A 17,214-nucleotide genomic window follows, 5' to 3' on the forward strand; every position below is an offset into this window, starting at 1 on the left:
CAGTGCAGATGTGCACAGGCTTCCTGGTTCCCTTCCTTGCTTTAGAGGACTTAAAAACATTTGAACAGCAGATCCAGGTACAGTGTGATGCATTATAAATTCAGTTTTATGAGAGTAGCTGATAGTGTCAGACCTGAAAACATCCCAGTGTGAACACATCAGCTGCCAGCACCGGTCGTGTGAGTGTGGGAAGGGTTGGGGAGGCTTTGGGACTGAAGAAATACAGCAATTCAGAAATGATTTTTCCATAATATTAATACCTTGAATTACCTAGAAAGGAAAATGCTGCAAGGAAGCCAGTGCAGTTTTGGAATGCTGTGTGACTTCCATCAGGCACAACTGAGCAGAGTGGAAGGAACTGAATAAATGCTTTCTCATGGAATCCTCCCAGGAGAGTCTTTTGTGGAGATGAGTAATGGGGTCTTTTAAAAAGGTAAAATCAGAACCACTCAAGTGACCCTCGTCCTCCCTGCTGGAGCTTGCCAGCCTATCAGCAAAACCTTGTAGTCAGCTGTATCAGAACTTGTGGCAATATAAAAAGCAATCTAATAAATCAGGGCAGCAGAAGGGTGGTGACTCCAGAATCTGCTGTTGTAGATGGATGGCAGGGAGGCAGAGGAGAGGTGGCCACTGTCCCTTTTAATGTGTAACTGAACAAAATCAAGTAAAATCTGGGTGAAGAGACTGAGTTTTTAGTGTTCTGGTAGTGGCCTTGTGTTTGAAGACTAAAGAAAATGATAATTTTTAGAGACCATAAAACTCTTTTTGTTAGTGCTGAACAGCACTGCTGAGCTGACTGGGTACTACTCTGCAAACTGAAGATTAACATATGGATACAGGTGCAAATTTAAAATCTCAGCCCCAAATATCAAATATTTCTTGTCTTTCTCTGTGGTCTGAGTGGACTTTGAGGAGATGGGGTGGCCACATGCCCTCAAATCCCTTCTGGGCATCCAGAAATCCCAGCTTGGATGGTGTGAGTCAAGGCTTGGATGGACAACCAAAGAGTTTTGCCAACTGCTTCCCTCAAGCCAGAAGTTTGCCAAAACAGAAATGCTTCCTAGATTATTAAGGTTGTGACATTTCCTGGCATAAACAAATATGTTTTAAATCTGTGGGTTTATCTTTTGGCCTCCTGTCTTTCCAAACTTGGCTTTCTTCCCCTCTTTCCAGTTGACTCTTCCTTAACATTTCCCGTGTTTGTCAGCATGTACAACAACTTTAACATTATTTAAGCACAGGTTTTAAAATTTAACTAGATGTAGAGGCAATTAATGATGCCATCTGTCTTGTGAGAGAGAGATTACACAAAAGATTGTGCTCCTAGAAGCCCTATTTTTTATTTTTTTTTTTTTCAAACAAGAAATCCTATTAGACTCTTGGAACATTTGCTGACTAATTTCAGAAGTGCCCACTTCAATGCAGTAGCTGAAAGGCTCAGATTCATTTCTTTGAAGTACAGTATACTTAGGCATTCTTTCAAAGTTCTATTTCCCAGAAAATATCGAGTGATACATGATATTTCCAGTGAAACTAAAAATTAAATATATCATTGAACATCTGTTACCAATACAGCCTGAGTATTTAAATACTTAAAAATCCCTGAAACCTTCATAAAGTTACATGGTACATAAATACAAACTTGTTAGGAAATGGGAAGGGCCAAATAAATAAAAACATCTTCCTGCCTTTGCAGACTGAGCAGCTGTGTGCTCCAGTTGTGTCTTCACACCAACCTCCCCACTGCACTTGTGCAAAAGGGACTTGGGAGCAGAAAGCAACGTGTGCACTTGGGCTTTCAGAGCTTTTAAAAGAGCCTTTAAAAAGCTCTGAGAGCTTTTAAAAATCTGCATGTCAAGAGCATAATCTGATTTCTTCTATAACCAGTGGGGCATTGCTGCTTTTCTAAGATTGCTGCTGTTTGGAGCTCGTAGCACCGAGACTCTGGGTGGTGGATAAAGGGCCATGCTCAATTTAGCAGGAAAGTCAGAGTGGATGAAGAAATGGGGAAAGCAATCTCTGAGCTCTGTGCCCATCACAGACCTGGTGGTGTCTTCACTCTCTTGCAGTGCTTGCAGCCTGCACTGACCAAAAGGTGACAAGAGGGATGCAGTCCCCAGGCCTGGAGGAGCTGGGGGATGCTGTAGCCTTTCTCTTCTCCTTTGCTCCTACCCAGCACCCAGATCTTTCCCAGCTGTAGGTGGTATCATCCTCCACTTACATGGAGCTTTTCCTTAAATGATGATAGAACTGGAGGAGGTTGTGGTTTGCAGTGTTGTTGGCAGGGTACAGGGTTCCAGGGTGATGCCTGTAGGAGGATGTAACTCCTCTTTGGTTGTCTTTGCTCTCATCTATAGTCATAGGATTTGCTCCTGAGAGAAAGGGAGATGGAGCCTTTCTCTTCTCCTTTGTTCCTAACCAACACCCAAATCTTCCCAGCTGTAGGTGGGATCATCCTCCAGCTACACAGAGCTTTTCCTTAAATTATGACAGACCTGGAGGAGGTTGTGGTTTGCAGTGTTGTTTGCAGGGTACAGGGGTACAGGATGGTGCCTGTAGGAGGATCTAACTCCTCTTTGGTTGTCTTTGCTCTCATCCAGCAGTTATAGGATTTGCTCCTGAGAGAAAGGGAGGTGGAGACACACTGATTTCAGTGCCTTTGGGGAAGGAAAAAAGAGGAGAAAAAGTAAGTGCATAGCTTGGACTGAGTCTCTTCTGACTCCCACTTTATTTTCCAAGACTGATCTTTAAGAGCAAGGCCTTGACCCCTGGAAGTCTTGCACAGTATTGAGTGGCTGCTGCTCAGATCTCAACTCATTGAGGAGCTGCACTTAAAGAAGTCCATTTAATTGAGTGGGAGTGCTTGAATGCAGCAGCTTGCTCATGTCCATAGATCTGTGGACAGAGAAGGTGGAGAAGCAGGGTCAGGAGTCACCTTTTTCATCAGTTTGATAGTTTACACAGCCCCACAACTCCATGAGAGAGCACTGGATTAAGCTTAGTTTGGCAAAAGATGAGGCAGAACGTCCCAAAAGGAGAACTAGAGAGCTGGGAAGGTTTAGGTGGGTATTCTCCTTCCATCTCAGTCTTAAGAGGCCCCTGAGGTCAGCTCTGGCACTGAGGTTTAGTTGATGCTCTCAGTGAGATGAGTTCTGCTGTACTCACACCTGGGTCTTCAGATTTCTCCAGCCAGAATGTAGCACTTCCCACCTCTTCTTCAAACGAAAGCCATGGTGTTTTCATTAATCTTCCAATCTCATATTCAGCAGGGCAGAGCTTAGGGTCAGTTCTAGAGCTCTAAAATTGAAGTTTTCAGGCCAGACCATCCCAGCAGCTGCCACGAGATGGCAGCCAGATAAGATCCTGTCTGCCAATGCTCTGAAAGAATCAATTCTGCTGTGGATTTGGAAAGTCACATAAACAGCTCTCTTTTCAAAACCCAGGTTGCATTAATATTTTACTAATTGGCATTTTAATGTCATTCAACTGCTTCTTTAAAGTAGCAGGTGTGCTCTTTACAATAATGCAGACATCAATACTAAATACAGATAAAACAGTTAAGGTGGAGAAAGAAAAGCTATAATTTAGAACCTCTTTAAGAATTTATGTTTCCTCCCCTTCTCGAGTTAACCTTTCAAAGCTGAAGCATTTTTATGGCAGTTGTAAAGAATTACACTGTAATTCTGACTTCATTCACTTGAGATATTTTTGCCATGAAGCACGGGCTCCTAAGATGAAGGAAAGCATTTGGCAGGCTTTGTAGAAGGCACCAGTTTCAGACCTCATCCCATTTCCTTGTTCAAAACAAGCAGTAAGTCTTGCAGGATATATTTCTATTTTTCTTCCCAATGGTAGGATTCTAGAAGATGGAAACCCCATCTGTTGCTTCTCTGAATGTAAAACCACTCTTAAGACTATCTCAAATCTTAACTCTTGTCTCTACCATTTTGTTAGTTATTTTTTTTCAGCTGGGGGTCTGTAACCAGCACTCCCTCCTCCTCACATAGTGCTCTGAGCTCCTCTGCCTCCCAGAGAGGAATTGGCTCTGCTGCAAAAGTTGAAGAGTTGTGCCTGCATTTGGGGTGACCTTTATTTTATTTTCTTCTCCTCCTCTCCCTCTTTTCTGTGTCTCTTTGCTTGCACCCTGGCTGAAGGAGCAGCTGAGCTGAGAGTTTGCTGTGCTCTGACATTTGCACATGGCACAAGAAGCAGAAGAGAGAGCAGTGAGTAGGTCTAAGTTTTATATATTGCCCAAATTGGCCACATAAAATGTTTGCCAGTGGAAATGTGTGATGTGAACATGAGCCTGGTGACACCTTCACAGAAAATGGAAAGTCATGAGCTATGGGATTCACCTAATAAGAATTCTTTAGACACAGCTATGAAGGATTCTGGTGCTTTTTGTTTATTACAATTAATTTTAGGTCATTACACTCAAGGGACAGCTGCTAACTTTAAGAGCATGTGCTTAGTATGATGTAATGAGTTACCCCTTCCCATTTGGGAACAGATATTGATCTATTATTGGTGAAAAGTGCCAGGCTGATAGAGCCAGCCTGGAGATCATAGGTTGGATCAGCTGGTCCAACCCTTCTGATATTATTTTGACATGAGATGTCCAGTGCTGACTTCCAGAATCAGAGCACTATCACTGGCTGTGTAGCTGCTGTCTTCACAGAGCTCCACCAGCCTTCCAAATGTCTCTTCTTGATGAAAACTCCCCAGAATGTTGCCTGTTATTGATTGCTGTTATTTTGCAAAGAGCACTTGTGATCTTCAGGAACTGGAATGGGGCTTAAACTGTTCCACTGCAGGATTTAGTCAGCTAGGTGCTACTGGTCTGGCTTGTGTTTGAACTAATAAAATGGGGGAAAATTACCCATGAAAATCAAATTAGCCCCGTTGCCCAGGCCCTGTGTCTTTCCTGTAGCAGCAGAAAGGGGATTTAAAGGACACTGCTGGATTTCCATGGCAAAGGGGAATCCCCTGCTAGGATAAAGCTGTAATCTTGTGCCATCTGATCTATCTTCCTTTTTCCCCACATTAGGGATGTTCTGGGACACATCCAGGGCAGAAAGGGAGATGGCCACAATGTAGTGTTCTCTGACAATCCTGAGCCAGGAAAAGGCTCCTTGGGGGTGATCCCAGCTGGCACACAGTCACGGCCATTTGGCTGCTTGAACTTGCAATAGGGGTGGTTCAGCCTCAGGCTCAGGCCCAGAATGGAAGGAGGTGGACAGGTGGCTTCCAGCCATGTTTCCCTTCCTCCTCCTTGTGCTCAGGGCTGTGGAGATCTACACCCTGTATTTAAAAAGGCAAAAAGAATAGAATTTACCTATGTGGGGTCTCTTCTCTACATCTTGCATCTTACTGGCAACATGGGGTTTATTGAGGAACTCTTGCAGAATGTGTGGGCTGTCCCATGCTTGGTGCAGTTTGGCTGAGTCTGAATTTCTCTGTGCTGATGGCTGTTTGTTTGCCAGGCTGCAGTTTAAAAGCTTTAGCTGCTGTTAAAGGCTCAACCCATCCTCTCCCCACTGCCAGAACAGAGCCCTTGCACCTGCCCAAGATGTCTTTGCTCAGCTTCTGCTCTTCCACCTCAGCTGCTGGTGTTGGCTTTGAGGTTGGAGCAATATCAGGATCTGGGTTTAGAGCAACCACTTCCCTTTGTCTGAGCTAGTGACCACTCCTTGGATATCCAAGATTTTCAGTTGTCCCCTCAGGTAGCTCTCCCATCTCTTTCTGGGGCAGATTTTGACTTGAGAATCTAAAATCCAACTCAAACAAGGTTCAAGACACATTGTCTGCTACTGATTTGTTGATAATCTTTATAGAAATGGATGTTAGCAGTGTGTATAGTTGACAGTTGCTGTTGAGCTCATTGGAAAGGTTAATACTGAGTGGAGAGGTACAAATTGACATGAAAGTTCCTCCCTGTCTTGCAGAAGTGATGAGAAAGGATAAATTATTGAAGAAAATGAAGCATTATAATTGGGGAACATTCCCCTACCACTAAGCAAGGCCAGCCATCAGCATCTGATTTGCATTTGATTCCATGCAGCAGGAAATGTTGAACTTGACAAATAGGATATTTAATACAGCAACAGATACTTGGCAGTTTGATATTAACAACTGTGGCTGATGGGATTTATCCACTCTTATAAAAAGGGCATTACTGTGGGTGTATGATTCAGAAATTAACTCCAGTTTACCAAGAGGCCTTGACTGCCTGACCTTTTAATATCCTTCTAATGATGCCATTTACCATGCAAAGCCTCAGTCAGGTCACTCACTGGTGGATTTCTTGTAGAGGGGTCCACTGCAGGGCAGAGATTTCTGCACATCCACATTTCTCATTGGCACGGGAGGCACAAGCATTTTTTAAGTGGGAAAAACTCCTGGGTGAAGCCATGCTCAGGTTATTGGGAGTGGAGGAGCCTGGCAGGAGCAATTCCCTCTGCTACAGCCTCAGAGTGGACTGGCCTCGCAGATCCTGCCTTATTTCCATGTGCTTTGTTGCTTTGAAATCTTCTTGAGGTTTTTGAGGCTTCTGTGTGTCCTGCACGTGGGTGGGATGAGCTTCCCTTCTGCCTGCCTCTGGGACACCTTCCCCTGGCACCCTGCCATCCTGCAGCCTGGTTTCTTGTCTAGTTAGGTGAGTAAAAATCTGAATTAGCAGCACAAAACAGCAGCCTGGGTGGAAGCTGAGCCATGCCACACGTTTTATGGTTTCCTGCTTCCTGAAGTATCCAGTGTTTGATAAAGCCATGGGATGGGCTGGGGGCTTTGCTCTGTGACCACCAACACACTTCCTTCCACATGGATCCCACTCTTCCCTACTCCTTTTACTCAGTTCAGCTTTGCCTCCTAGAACTTCCCTTTTTATCTCCCAAAATACCTGTTTGTAACTCGAGGCTGACTTTAATGCTAATTATTCTTCAGCTGGAAAATCCAGGTGTGATACTTGGTGTTTGGATAATTCAGTGTGCTAGAGGCTGTGCTGCATCTGATCTCATCTCTCTACTTTTTCTCCTTATTGCTAAAAATCTGGGTAGCACAGATCCTTATTTTTATCCTCATGCTTTTTTTTTTTCCTCCAAAAAGTTATTATCCAACAATCCACAAGGCAAAGCTGGGTTTGCACCCCAGCAGGGATGAAAACGAAGGCATAGATGTCCCTGACATTGCTTGCTGAGCTTCACCTTTCTTGTTCTTTTTTTTCTTAATTTTAATGCACCTGTGTTTGTGTTTTGATGAGGTATGGGCAACAGACCTTGACCTTTGCTACAGTGACCAGCTGGCCTTGACTCAGCTCCTCTTGTACCTGACAGATGGAAATCTGGATTGTCGCTCCGGCCGCCTTGAAGTGTCTCTGGGTTCAGAGAAAATGCTGAGCACACCTACTCAGCCCGAGGAGGTAAAACCTGTAAGCACTGATTTGTTTAAAAATATCAATGTGTATTGCCAGAAAAGTTGAAATCTCTCCTCAGTCTCTGTTCCACAGGAGCTGAAACTGCTCCCTTCAGATTTGAAGCCGCTCCGTTTAGGTTTGATGAGGTTCTTAAAGTAAATGGGATCACGTTAGAAATGAAAGGTTCTGGATGCTTCTGGGTACCTGATTATACATCCTTTGTGATCAATATTATTGATTTGTGGTAGTAACTAACTCCTAAATATTTCAGGTAGTTTTCAAGTTGTCCTAAATTGCAGTAATTTTTACGTTGCGAGGAAAAGGAAGGAGATGAAAGCACTGCCCTGGCTCTAGGAGTAACTTGGGAACATCCAAGAAGAAAGCTGAGACTTCAGCTCCTGAGTTCTGATTTGGGATCAAAAATTGGAGCACTGAAGTTCTACCCCCAGCTTTGTAGTTTCAGGCACTAAAGGAGGTAAAGCCATCAGGGCTCCACCTGCAGAAGGATCTGGACACTTAAAGCCTTCCCAGCTCTCCTGGTGTTAAACCCAAATCTTGGAATTTTGATTCACTGCAAGATTGCATTCACCTGACTGCTGGTTATTAATTATTCAAGTATGAATTATGGCCATTTGAACAGGAAGAAAAACTCATTGCTCTGAAAACTCTGAAGATCTTGCTTGTAGTGGTGCCTGCCAGGGATTTTAGAGAAGGTATTTGGGTGGTGTTGTGGTATCCTTACAAATACACTGCCAGAGAAGCATGGTTACTCCACACTATTTATTTATTATGCTGATTTCTTGAATTAGATGAGTTTTGGTGCAGGATTTACTGCAGCTCTGGACCTTGAGGCTGTCCCTCTAAAAGAGGAAGAAAGGCCTTTAGAAAAAGTCAAAGGATGAGAAATGCATGTACCTGTACCACAGAGGTATTCAGCAGATGTTATTTTACACGTTTGGACAGAAGATTCCCAACTCCCTTTATTTTGTACACAGAGGAGGAATGCAGCACCATCCCAAAAATGTCATGGAGCTGTAATTTAGAGGTTAATGAGCTCTTGATCTATTGTTCTTGCCAAGCAACCACTTTTAGTTGAAGAGAAGTGAATTAGATATGATTAGTCCCAGTAGTACAAGTTTTAGAAATGAAAAGTAATCAAGTAGCAACTTTTTTTAATTAAAATTCTGTCAGAATTAACATAAATTGTCACTGTATCCTTTATTTTCCTTCTTTTTGTACTTCTGAGGTTTTTATCTCATTAAGAGTTAACCACAAAAATGCATCCTCTGGAGAAAATATCTTTAGAAAAAGAAACAAACAAACCAAGAGACAAATGCTTTTACAGCACATGATCTGTAATGAATGATTAAGTAAAACACTTTGTGTAAAATTATGATGTTAATAATGATTCTGTCCCTTTTAATTTATTATATATTCCTGCTCCTGGTAGGTTTGATTTTGATAAACTGGAGCAGCAAGTGAGTTTGTGTGGTGATTTTATTTTTAGAAATCCTTCTTTGAAAGAACAAATTTCCTAGATACTGCTGCTACTGTAATTATGTACAAAACCAATCACTCATTATAGTTAGGATACATTATCTTCTAGACAGATGAGGCTAAATAAGCAACACATTAATAATTCATCCTGCAGTTCATTATGCATGTGTATGCATGCTTTGTAGCTGAAATAAGCACCTCATCAACCTGATGCCAACCCTTAAACAATAGTTCTGTGTTATTGCAGCCACATTCAAGTTTACGCTTGTTAAACTGCTACTTGGATTATTTTATCAAGCATTCATTTATTTGTGGTCCCCCACTGCAAGAGACCAGATTTTGGAAGCTCCTTTTTTTTTTTTTCAGTTAATGACTTGAGCAATGGGTGTTATTAATTCTCAGAATATTATAAACATGATTAATTTTCAGGCAGAGATGTATTATGTAAGGATTTCAACGATGTCAGCTGAAATGAGGCAGTGTCAAAACCAAGTATCATTTGAGGGAAAAAAAAAATAGCCTGTAAATTATGTGCTTCAGCTTGGAGCATCCCCACCCTGAGTGAACAGTTCAGTATTCAAGGAAAACCTTGGTGTAGGAGAACACCTCTCTTCAGTTCTCCTCAATGCACCATCTCTGTTCTTTTGTCTTCAGCACTAAGAAGAGTTCAAACTCAAATGTTGTATGGATTTTTTTTCTCCACTGTAGGAACTCTGCTGGTGTCAGCTGTGCAGCTCCTTGGAGTCACTGGGCCTCAGCTCCTCAAAGGCTTGCTGGGAAAATTATGCACACACAGAGTAGCAGAATGCTCAGTCTTGGAAAGTGAAACTGAGCTGGAAAAAATCTGTTTAAAAACTTATTTATTCTCTGGTAAAAACTACTAATAACCTGCTTTGGAATTTTGACTATTGAAAGAGCTGGCTCTACAAGTATGTTTCCTGAAGGCAGGATGGATTCAGAGGATCCAGTTAGAAAGATTTCATTGGGCTCAGTTACAAATGAAGCTGTGAAAATATCAAAATGTGGTTCATTAAGAGTGATTCTGTAGACCTGAGCTCTGACATCAGGTTTATGTCAAGTGTGAGGTGAGGATTTTAGTTTCCTCTCTGGAAAAAAATGTGATGATCAGGAATTCCTCCTAACTTGAGTCTTTCTCCACACTTACATGAGTTCACTGAGAAAAAGCCACTTAAATAGTAAATTGTTGGTTTCTGGTGTAAATCCATAAGAAAATAAAGAATCTGGTGGTTTTTTCTCTAGCTTTCCCTGATGAGCAACCGGTGTGCAGTAGCAAGCAGTCAACTGAGGCACTCCAGCCTTTCACTCATCTACTATAATGTTCTCCTCCAGATGTGTAAAGCTCATGGTGTTGGATTTGACCTCCAGGTATGAGCAGGAAAGATGAGACAATGTGATACTCACTCTGCATAATTTTTGTATGTAAATTCTAATAAGGTGAAACCACTTAACACAATATGAAGTGTTCTGTTTGCCAGAATGTAATGTTTTAAGTGCTCTGTTAAAAACACAGCAAGGGGTTTCTCTACAGTTCTGCTGAAAAGGACTTGGTATCAATCAGAACTGACTTTATTTTAAATTGTTTTCATGACACAATTTAACATAATTTTCTCTAGTAATGATCATTAATAATATTTTAATCTGGATTGTAAAAAACCAAAATGCAGAAGGGTTTAGAAGATGTTACATGAGACAGAACAGCAGAGATTTCACATCCTAGGGCACTGGGCTTCACTGGGCTATGCAGAGTTTTCTGTCTTTTCTCAGTATAAACCTTGCCCAGAGATGGCACCTGCTCATGAGACCTCTGACAGTGACACACAAGAAGTATCACTTGGTGCATCTAAAAATCAAACCAAGTTTTGCTGATGACCAAACTGCCAGCAGAATCAGACCTGTGATGAACCAGAGCAGAAGGTTCATCAAAATTCCTGGCTGATGTGTACCTAAGGTGAAGTATTAACCTGAAGGACAGGAAAACCTAAGCATATTTTCACTGTCTTTCAATATAAGCATGTGTAATGCTTTTAGGAGTTAACCTGGATAAGAACAACTCTGCAAGGAGATAATTTTTAAGATACTTAGGATCACCTCTTACTGCTTTGGAACAAAAATCCTTGGTACTGACTAGGCTCTGCCTATACCCTATAGATGATGTTTACATAAAGTTAATGTATTATAGTTTCTATAATAAGAGCAACAATGTACAGACATTAAGCAATAATCCATTACACACAAGTCAGAATAAGTCTTGGATGTAGCTGTGCACTTACTACCCCTGTGTACAGGGACATATTCATTATAATTGTCACTTTTTTAGGTCTGGTTGAAGTAACTTTGTCTTTTTATTTACCAGGCAAAACAGGGAACAGTTTTTCTACTGTATGAGGATCAGAAACGATCCAGGCTGGGAATGCTGTAAGTGTCCATCCTCAGTTCCACAGCCTGATCAGGAGCTGGGAACACACTGGATTTGAAGAGCAGACACCTCAGCCTGGGCTCTGACAAAGGCCACCAAAGAAAAGGACTGTCTCACCACCCCACACTCCCATCCACAGGCTGCCAGGGACTGTTCAGAGGATGTATAATGACTTCTTGGAAGATTGGCCTTTTGAAAAGTATCAGGGAGGCCTTAAGCATTTTAGTAATAGAAAAAAAAAAAGTAGAGGAATCTGGTTAGATCAAAGCCTGACTGCAGAGTACTGCAGTCAGCTTCCAAAGAGCTGGAGTCACTGTCACCAGCCACCTCGCTGTGGGAGCACAGGGATTAGCACAGGGGCTCTGTAGATGATGAAAAGAAGGTTGGAGTTTAATCCCTTTTCATGTTGTTCCTCACAAAAGTGAGCAAGGGCAGTCAGGCAGCAGCAGAGCAGTTCAGTAATGCTTTTGACCTACAGACTTCTACTTAGGAAGTCTAAGAATGCATAATCTGCATGAATTTACACTGACTGAAAAACCTCACTGGTAAACTTCAGTGCTGAAATAGGAAATCAGGAGTGAAGGGCTGAAACAGTCTGTTCTCAGGCTGTTCTGTTCTCCTTTTGATGCTGGAGCTGTTTCATTAATGACCTGGATAAGAAAACAGCCTCCTTGAGTGTTGAATGTGATTGCAGGAAGAGAATTCAAAATGATCTCAGCAAACTGAAGAGACAATATGAAAAACAGAGTTATGTTCAGTTGGAACCAGGTGCAAGAATTTACATTTAGACAGCACAACAACTGTATTTGCAGACAAGTTACAAACTGCAAGTCACAATGTCATGATCTTCTTGAAGCTAAGCAGGGTTACATGGGAGATACTGTGAAGTTATAATAAGTGAAGCAATCTTTCTGTTCTACTCAGAAGGGAGGCCATGAAAATGTTCAGGGTTCTAGAAAGCATGAGGCAGAGTGAGAGCTGCTGAGAGAAAGAAAAAAAGAAAATACAGAAAAGTCCTAGTCTAGTCCATAGAAAGCTTCTGTGGAAAGTAAAAAAAATCTGATTATCTTTTGTTGTAGGACAAGAATAAATGAACTTAACTTGCAGCAGGAAAGATTCATGTTTAGCATAAGGAAAATTTCTGATAGTAAAGGAAGAACTAATGAGATTCTTTGGTGCAGTTGTCATTGACTGTTTAGTAACAGATTAGGCAAACCTCTGTCAGGGTGATGTAAGCTGCATTGATCCTGCCCTAGCACAGAGAATGAGCTAAATGAATCCTAAAGATTGTTTCTAGGGCTGTGCTTCTTGCAGCCTGCACTGAGCTGCTTGGGGGTGAGGCTGTTGGTCGAATGCAAGGGAGTCAGATTGGTTTAAATAGGAATTCCTGTTGTCTGCTGCACTCACCTGCAGCCACAACACAGGCAGAATACAAGACTGAGTTGTAAGATAAATTTGAAAGAAAAGCACTAAAGAACAACTTGTCAGTATCTACAGGAGCCATTAAAAAAAGGTATTTAGGCATCTGAAAGGGTTCCATAAGCCACTCAACTTCTAACAGCCAAGTTGGGAGGTTCTTTACTTCCCTGACCTCAGCTTGGGGTCCTTCTTGTCTGGTCCTTTTACACCTCTGCAGAAGTTGATGCAGCTCAGTACAGAAAGGTTTCTTTTATTGGATTGGTTTTCTGTGAGGATGGAATCAGCCCACAGAGGGGTATCTGGGGAGCTTGAGAGTCGTGCAGGATAGCTGGGGAGGAACTGAGGAAAGGAGAAGGACCTGCTCTTCCCAGAGCCAGAGATCTGTTGGCCTGGCTTGCCCTTGGTGCTGTGACTTCATTGTTAGCCTTGTCCCTAAATGGAGCCCTTGCAGCACAGGTTCTGCATCCTACCTACATTTTTACTAAATCCTTTGGAAGAATACACCAGAAATTGCTCTCCTGGTAGGAAACATAATCACACCACCAGCAGCAGCAGGACTTGGCAGTCATACTGGATACCATCAGAGTACTCTCAAATACGTTTGCCATATATTCTGTTCCCAAATTTGTCTTCCATCAGGTTTTCAATGCAATTCTGTTATCTTAGTTTGGAAATATGTTCAAGAATGGTTTGAGCTTATAAAAAAAAATTAACCACTGAAATACACTAAACTTGTATGTAAAATATCATCCAGTTTACTCCTCTGGAGACGTGCTGTCAGTTCCAGTCAGAATCTGAAGCTCAGTTCCTTCCTCAGAGTCTGTAAGACTCTGTGTGATGAATCTGTATTTGCCACTGAGAAACCAAAACCTCAGGAACTACAACAACCCAAGAAATGCTGATAGTGCTGAAATACCTCTTTCAGATGTCTTTCACAAATTGTAGGCAGGAGCAACAGCTTTTGTGAACTCATCTGAGTGTTCTCCTGCCTCAGCCCTAACTCACCAGCAGCCTTTTTCTTGGAATAGCTGAAAGCTCACTGCTTACTTCTGCCCAGTTGATTAATACAAATTATTTATTGCACAAATCCTTTCTGTTGACAAGTTAAAATGGAGCCTCATCTTTCATATCTCCCTGAAGATTGCCACCTTGTGAGATTGAAAATACTCATTAAATTCCATCACCAGACAGGCACAAATGAGAGGGGGATTGTTTTTAAGCATGTGAAGGGAATCATTGGTAAACTCATTTGTTTGGATATCATTAACAGAACAATCGGAGAGGATCTCCAGGGGGTCCTCCTGACCTTTGCTCGCAGTCTCTTCATCATCCATCAAGAAATATCAGCACCTAATATGCAAGGCGAGACCAATTTTAAGGTGAGGTGTTAATTAACTAACGATCCTGGTTAATTTCTGTACAAGGGCTGAAAATACCTCATGCTGTATCATAAACAAGTGCTAAACCATTCCTTTTTTATCGTTAGCAGGACGTGTTTTACAGTGTCTAGGTCAATATAGTAAGTCTCCCAATGAACCTGTTAGTTAAATTTAAGTTGGAAACTTTTCCTTTGAAAAGAGACAGACTTCAGTGTGAAATGATTTGCAGTGTAATGCTCCTGGTTGTCCTTTGGAAGAGCAAAGAGCTGTTGGCACTGCCTCAGACAGCTCTGCCACAATTGTCTTTTATTTTAAAAGGGGTAAGAAGCTTCAATTAGAAACAAACTTTCCTCAGTTTAATAATAGCTCCTGAGATTATTAATGCTGATTTCTTTTCAGCAGGCAGCCACCCAGTCCTTAAATCCTTTACTTCACATCTTTCACCCTGCCATCAATTTCACAAAGTCAATTTTGCTCCCAGTTTTCTCTTCTCTTTCCATCTGCTGGCAGAGCCCATCCCTGCCTGCCAGGGGCTGCTCTGGGGTGGGCTGGGGGGCCTTGCCAGGCTGGGAAGGGTCCCCCAGGAGCACCCACCTTTCCTCCTTTCTCCTGACTCTGCTGGCAGAGCCCATCCCTGCCTGCCAGGGGCTGCTCTGGGGTGGGCTGGGGGGCCTTGCCAGGCTGGGAAGGGTCCCCCAGGAGCACCCACCTTTCCTCCTTTCTCCTGACCCTGCTGGCAAAAGGAGACAGTAAAGCAATAATGAATCCAGCCCCTTGCCCTGGAACACTGCTGCATGACAATGCTGCTTTTGGATGCCAGAGAAAAGAAAAAGAAAAAAAAAAATAAAAGAGAAAAGCTGAACTTCCCAGAGGGAGTTATTTTGCTAAATTCTATCACTTTTTTTTTTTTTTTTTTATTCCCCCTAAAAAGTTGCCAAGCTCCTGTTGTGTAAGGAAGGTGAAGGGGAGCACTGTGTTAAGGATTTGTGCCTTAAATCACATCATTGACACCAGATTCCACCCAGTGTTAACACTGACTGTATTTTCCTGACCAGCAAAGTGTGAAATGACAGCTTTAGAGAAGATAGAATTAAATTCCAACATCTTACAGAATAAACCAACAAACCCCCCCTCCCCAAACCCTTATTTTCAATATAAGGGAGTGAAAAGCAACCACTGAAGAAAAATATAGAAGGGAACTCTTCTTCCTAGGGAGTTAACAATGATTTACAGGTATGAAATAGAAACACCTGTTAGTTAATTAGAAGTACAAATTGCAACGAATTAGGTTTTTTTTATTTTACTTACCTGAGATTTGTACATATCCACTAATAATTCCACCAACTGTCCCCAAAGTAATAGTAAATTTAATTGGTGCATCATGTCCTGTGTTAACACTGGTTACCTTCTCAAGGCAAACACTACCAGCTGTGCATTTTGGCTGCTCCATTTCATTATAATGCCCATTAAATAACTTGTATTCCTTGAATCTGTTACAGATGGCAATTCAAGATATTGAAGCAATTCTAGGAATTACAGCAGAAAACAAATTGAAATTGGAAGAAGAGCAACCTTCAAAAGCAGATGCTTGGGAAGAATACTTAACAGAAAATGTTTAAGTGCTTTATTCTTTATGCTTCTCTAAGTGCTTTCTCATCTGTAAGAACAGGTTTGGTTTTCCTTCTGCCTTGGCACGTGAAGGAGTATTAACTGAGACAGTTTCTGAGTGAGGTGTTTGGAACAGTCCTTCTTTCACAAAAATAAGACAGTTGAAAAGCAGAGGATCATAATAAATCCTCCTGATGTTCATGCTCTCATTCCTGAATCACACTGATTTGAAATCTTACTAATCAAACAGAGAGATGATGGTGCTTTTGTCACTAAATTAGACCAGGAGATGATGTTTTGTTTAAGAGTCCTGTGATCCTGAACTTCCTCTCAAACCTACTGGCCTCTAAAACAGAAATTCTGAGAGGTCCATTACAATTTGCACTGGGGTTCCCAGTACCCCATGGCTTTTGCAAACCTGTCAGTCAGATTCTGTGTGACTTTTTTTATTCAGAATTGCTGTGCAGTGGGATGTTAAAGGCCCAGAGTTATTTTTGTAAAATCATCTTTGCTCTTCAAACCTCTCAAGCCAACAGATGGCACATTCTAAATGTTACTATAGAAGAGCTCATCTTCTCCTCCACTGGATGGGCACTACTGCCCCAAGCCTGGCAAGTATCTTTGAGGTTCCTTCCCAAAAAGCTCAGGCAAAACCAGTTTTTAAGACAAATAATGTGACCAAGCAGTTGCAGCAGCTCAGTGCCCAGTTTTCCCAGTGCCCAAGTCTTTGCTCTGTTAGCTTCCAATATTATCTTTGGTGTTAGCCTTTTGCTTTTCTACTTTGTTCACAGAATTAATTGCTGATGAGAATCTGCATAAATGCTGATCCTGGCTTCAATTAAATGTCTAAAATAAAATTTTTCTTTAATTCTTCTTTGCTTGGTTTTGTTCCTTTCTTCCACACAACCTCAATACAATATTGGGTTTGGACATACCAGAGCCCACACATGGTTTTCTGCAGTGAAATTTACCCACTGAATGAACTTCCTGGAAGTCTTTATGGTTTAGAAATGAAGTTAACAGAAGTATTTTTGGTTGTGGTAAGTACAACAATGATTTTGCCAACAAATAAGATCTCAAAAAGGAAATTATTAGGTTCTTCCAACAAAATGAGATCTATTTGATAGTTGGGTCAGCTGAAGCAGGATGCTGGAGCTGAAGGAGGCACAGAAGAGCACAGCAGTGTCAGCTGAGGAGTCAGTTTCTGAAGGGTTAAGGAAAATTAAGCTTTAATCCAAGCCAGAACAACATAAGGTCTGAGAGGCTCATTAGTTCACTGGCACTTCCTATAGGCTGCAGTGTCCTAGGAGTAAATGAAACCTGCACCTCCTCCTGTCTTTGTTCTGCTCTGACAAAAGAAAACTGTACCTGTTTTTTTGCAGGGACCAAGGGATCTGAAAGTCCCCATGGTGAGAGAGATTTCTCAGCATGTGCAAAGTGTGAAATGTATTCTGAGGGAAAAA

At 41.8% G+C, this 17,214-nt stretch overlaps 1 protein-coding gene across 1 annotated transcript in view; it reads left to right on the plus strand.

Moving 5' to 3' along the window:
- The window catches only part of LOC103536034 (IQ domain-containing protein H), a 45,024-nt gene extending 29,318 nt beyond the window's left edge, over positions 1-15,706 (plus strand). Inside the window, exons 8-11 of the mRNA XM_030457157.1 lie at positions 7,259-7,417; positions 10,169-10,294; positions 14,035-14,143; positions 15,643-15,706. Coding sequence (XP_030313017.1) covers positions 7,259-7,417; positions 10,169-10,294; positions 14,035-14,118 — 369 coding nt within the window. The 3' untranslated portion in view covers positions 14,119-14,143; positions 15,643-15,706. The remainder of the gene's footprint in view (positions 1-7,258; positions 7,418-10,168; positions 10,295-14,034; positions 14,144-15,642) is intronic.
- Positions 15,707-17,214: the final 1,508 nt, after the last annotated feature.

Source organism: Calypte anna, chromosome 10, assembly GCF_003957555.1.
Source record: "Calypte anna isolate BGI_N300 chromosome 10, bCalAnn1_v1.p, whole genome shotgun sequence".
NCBI lineage: Eukaryota > Metazoa > Chordata > Aves > Apodiformes > Trochilidae > Calypte > Calypte anna.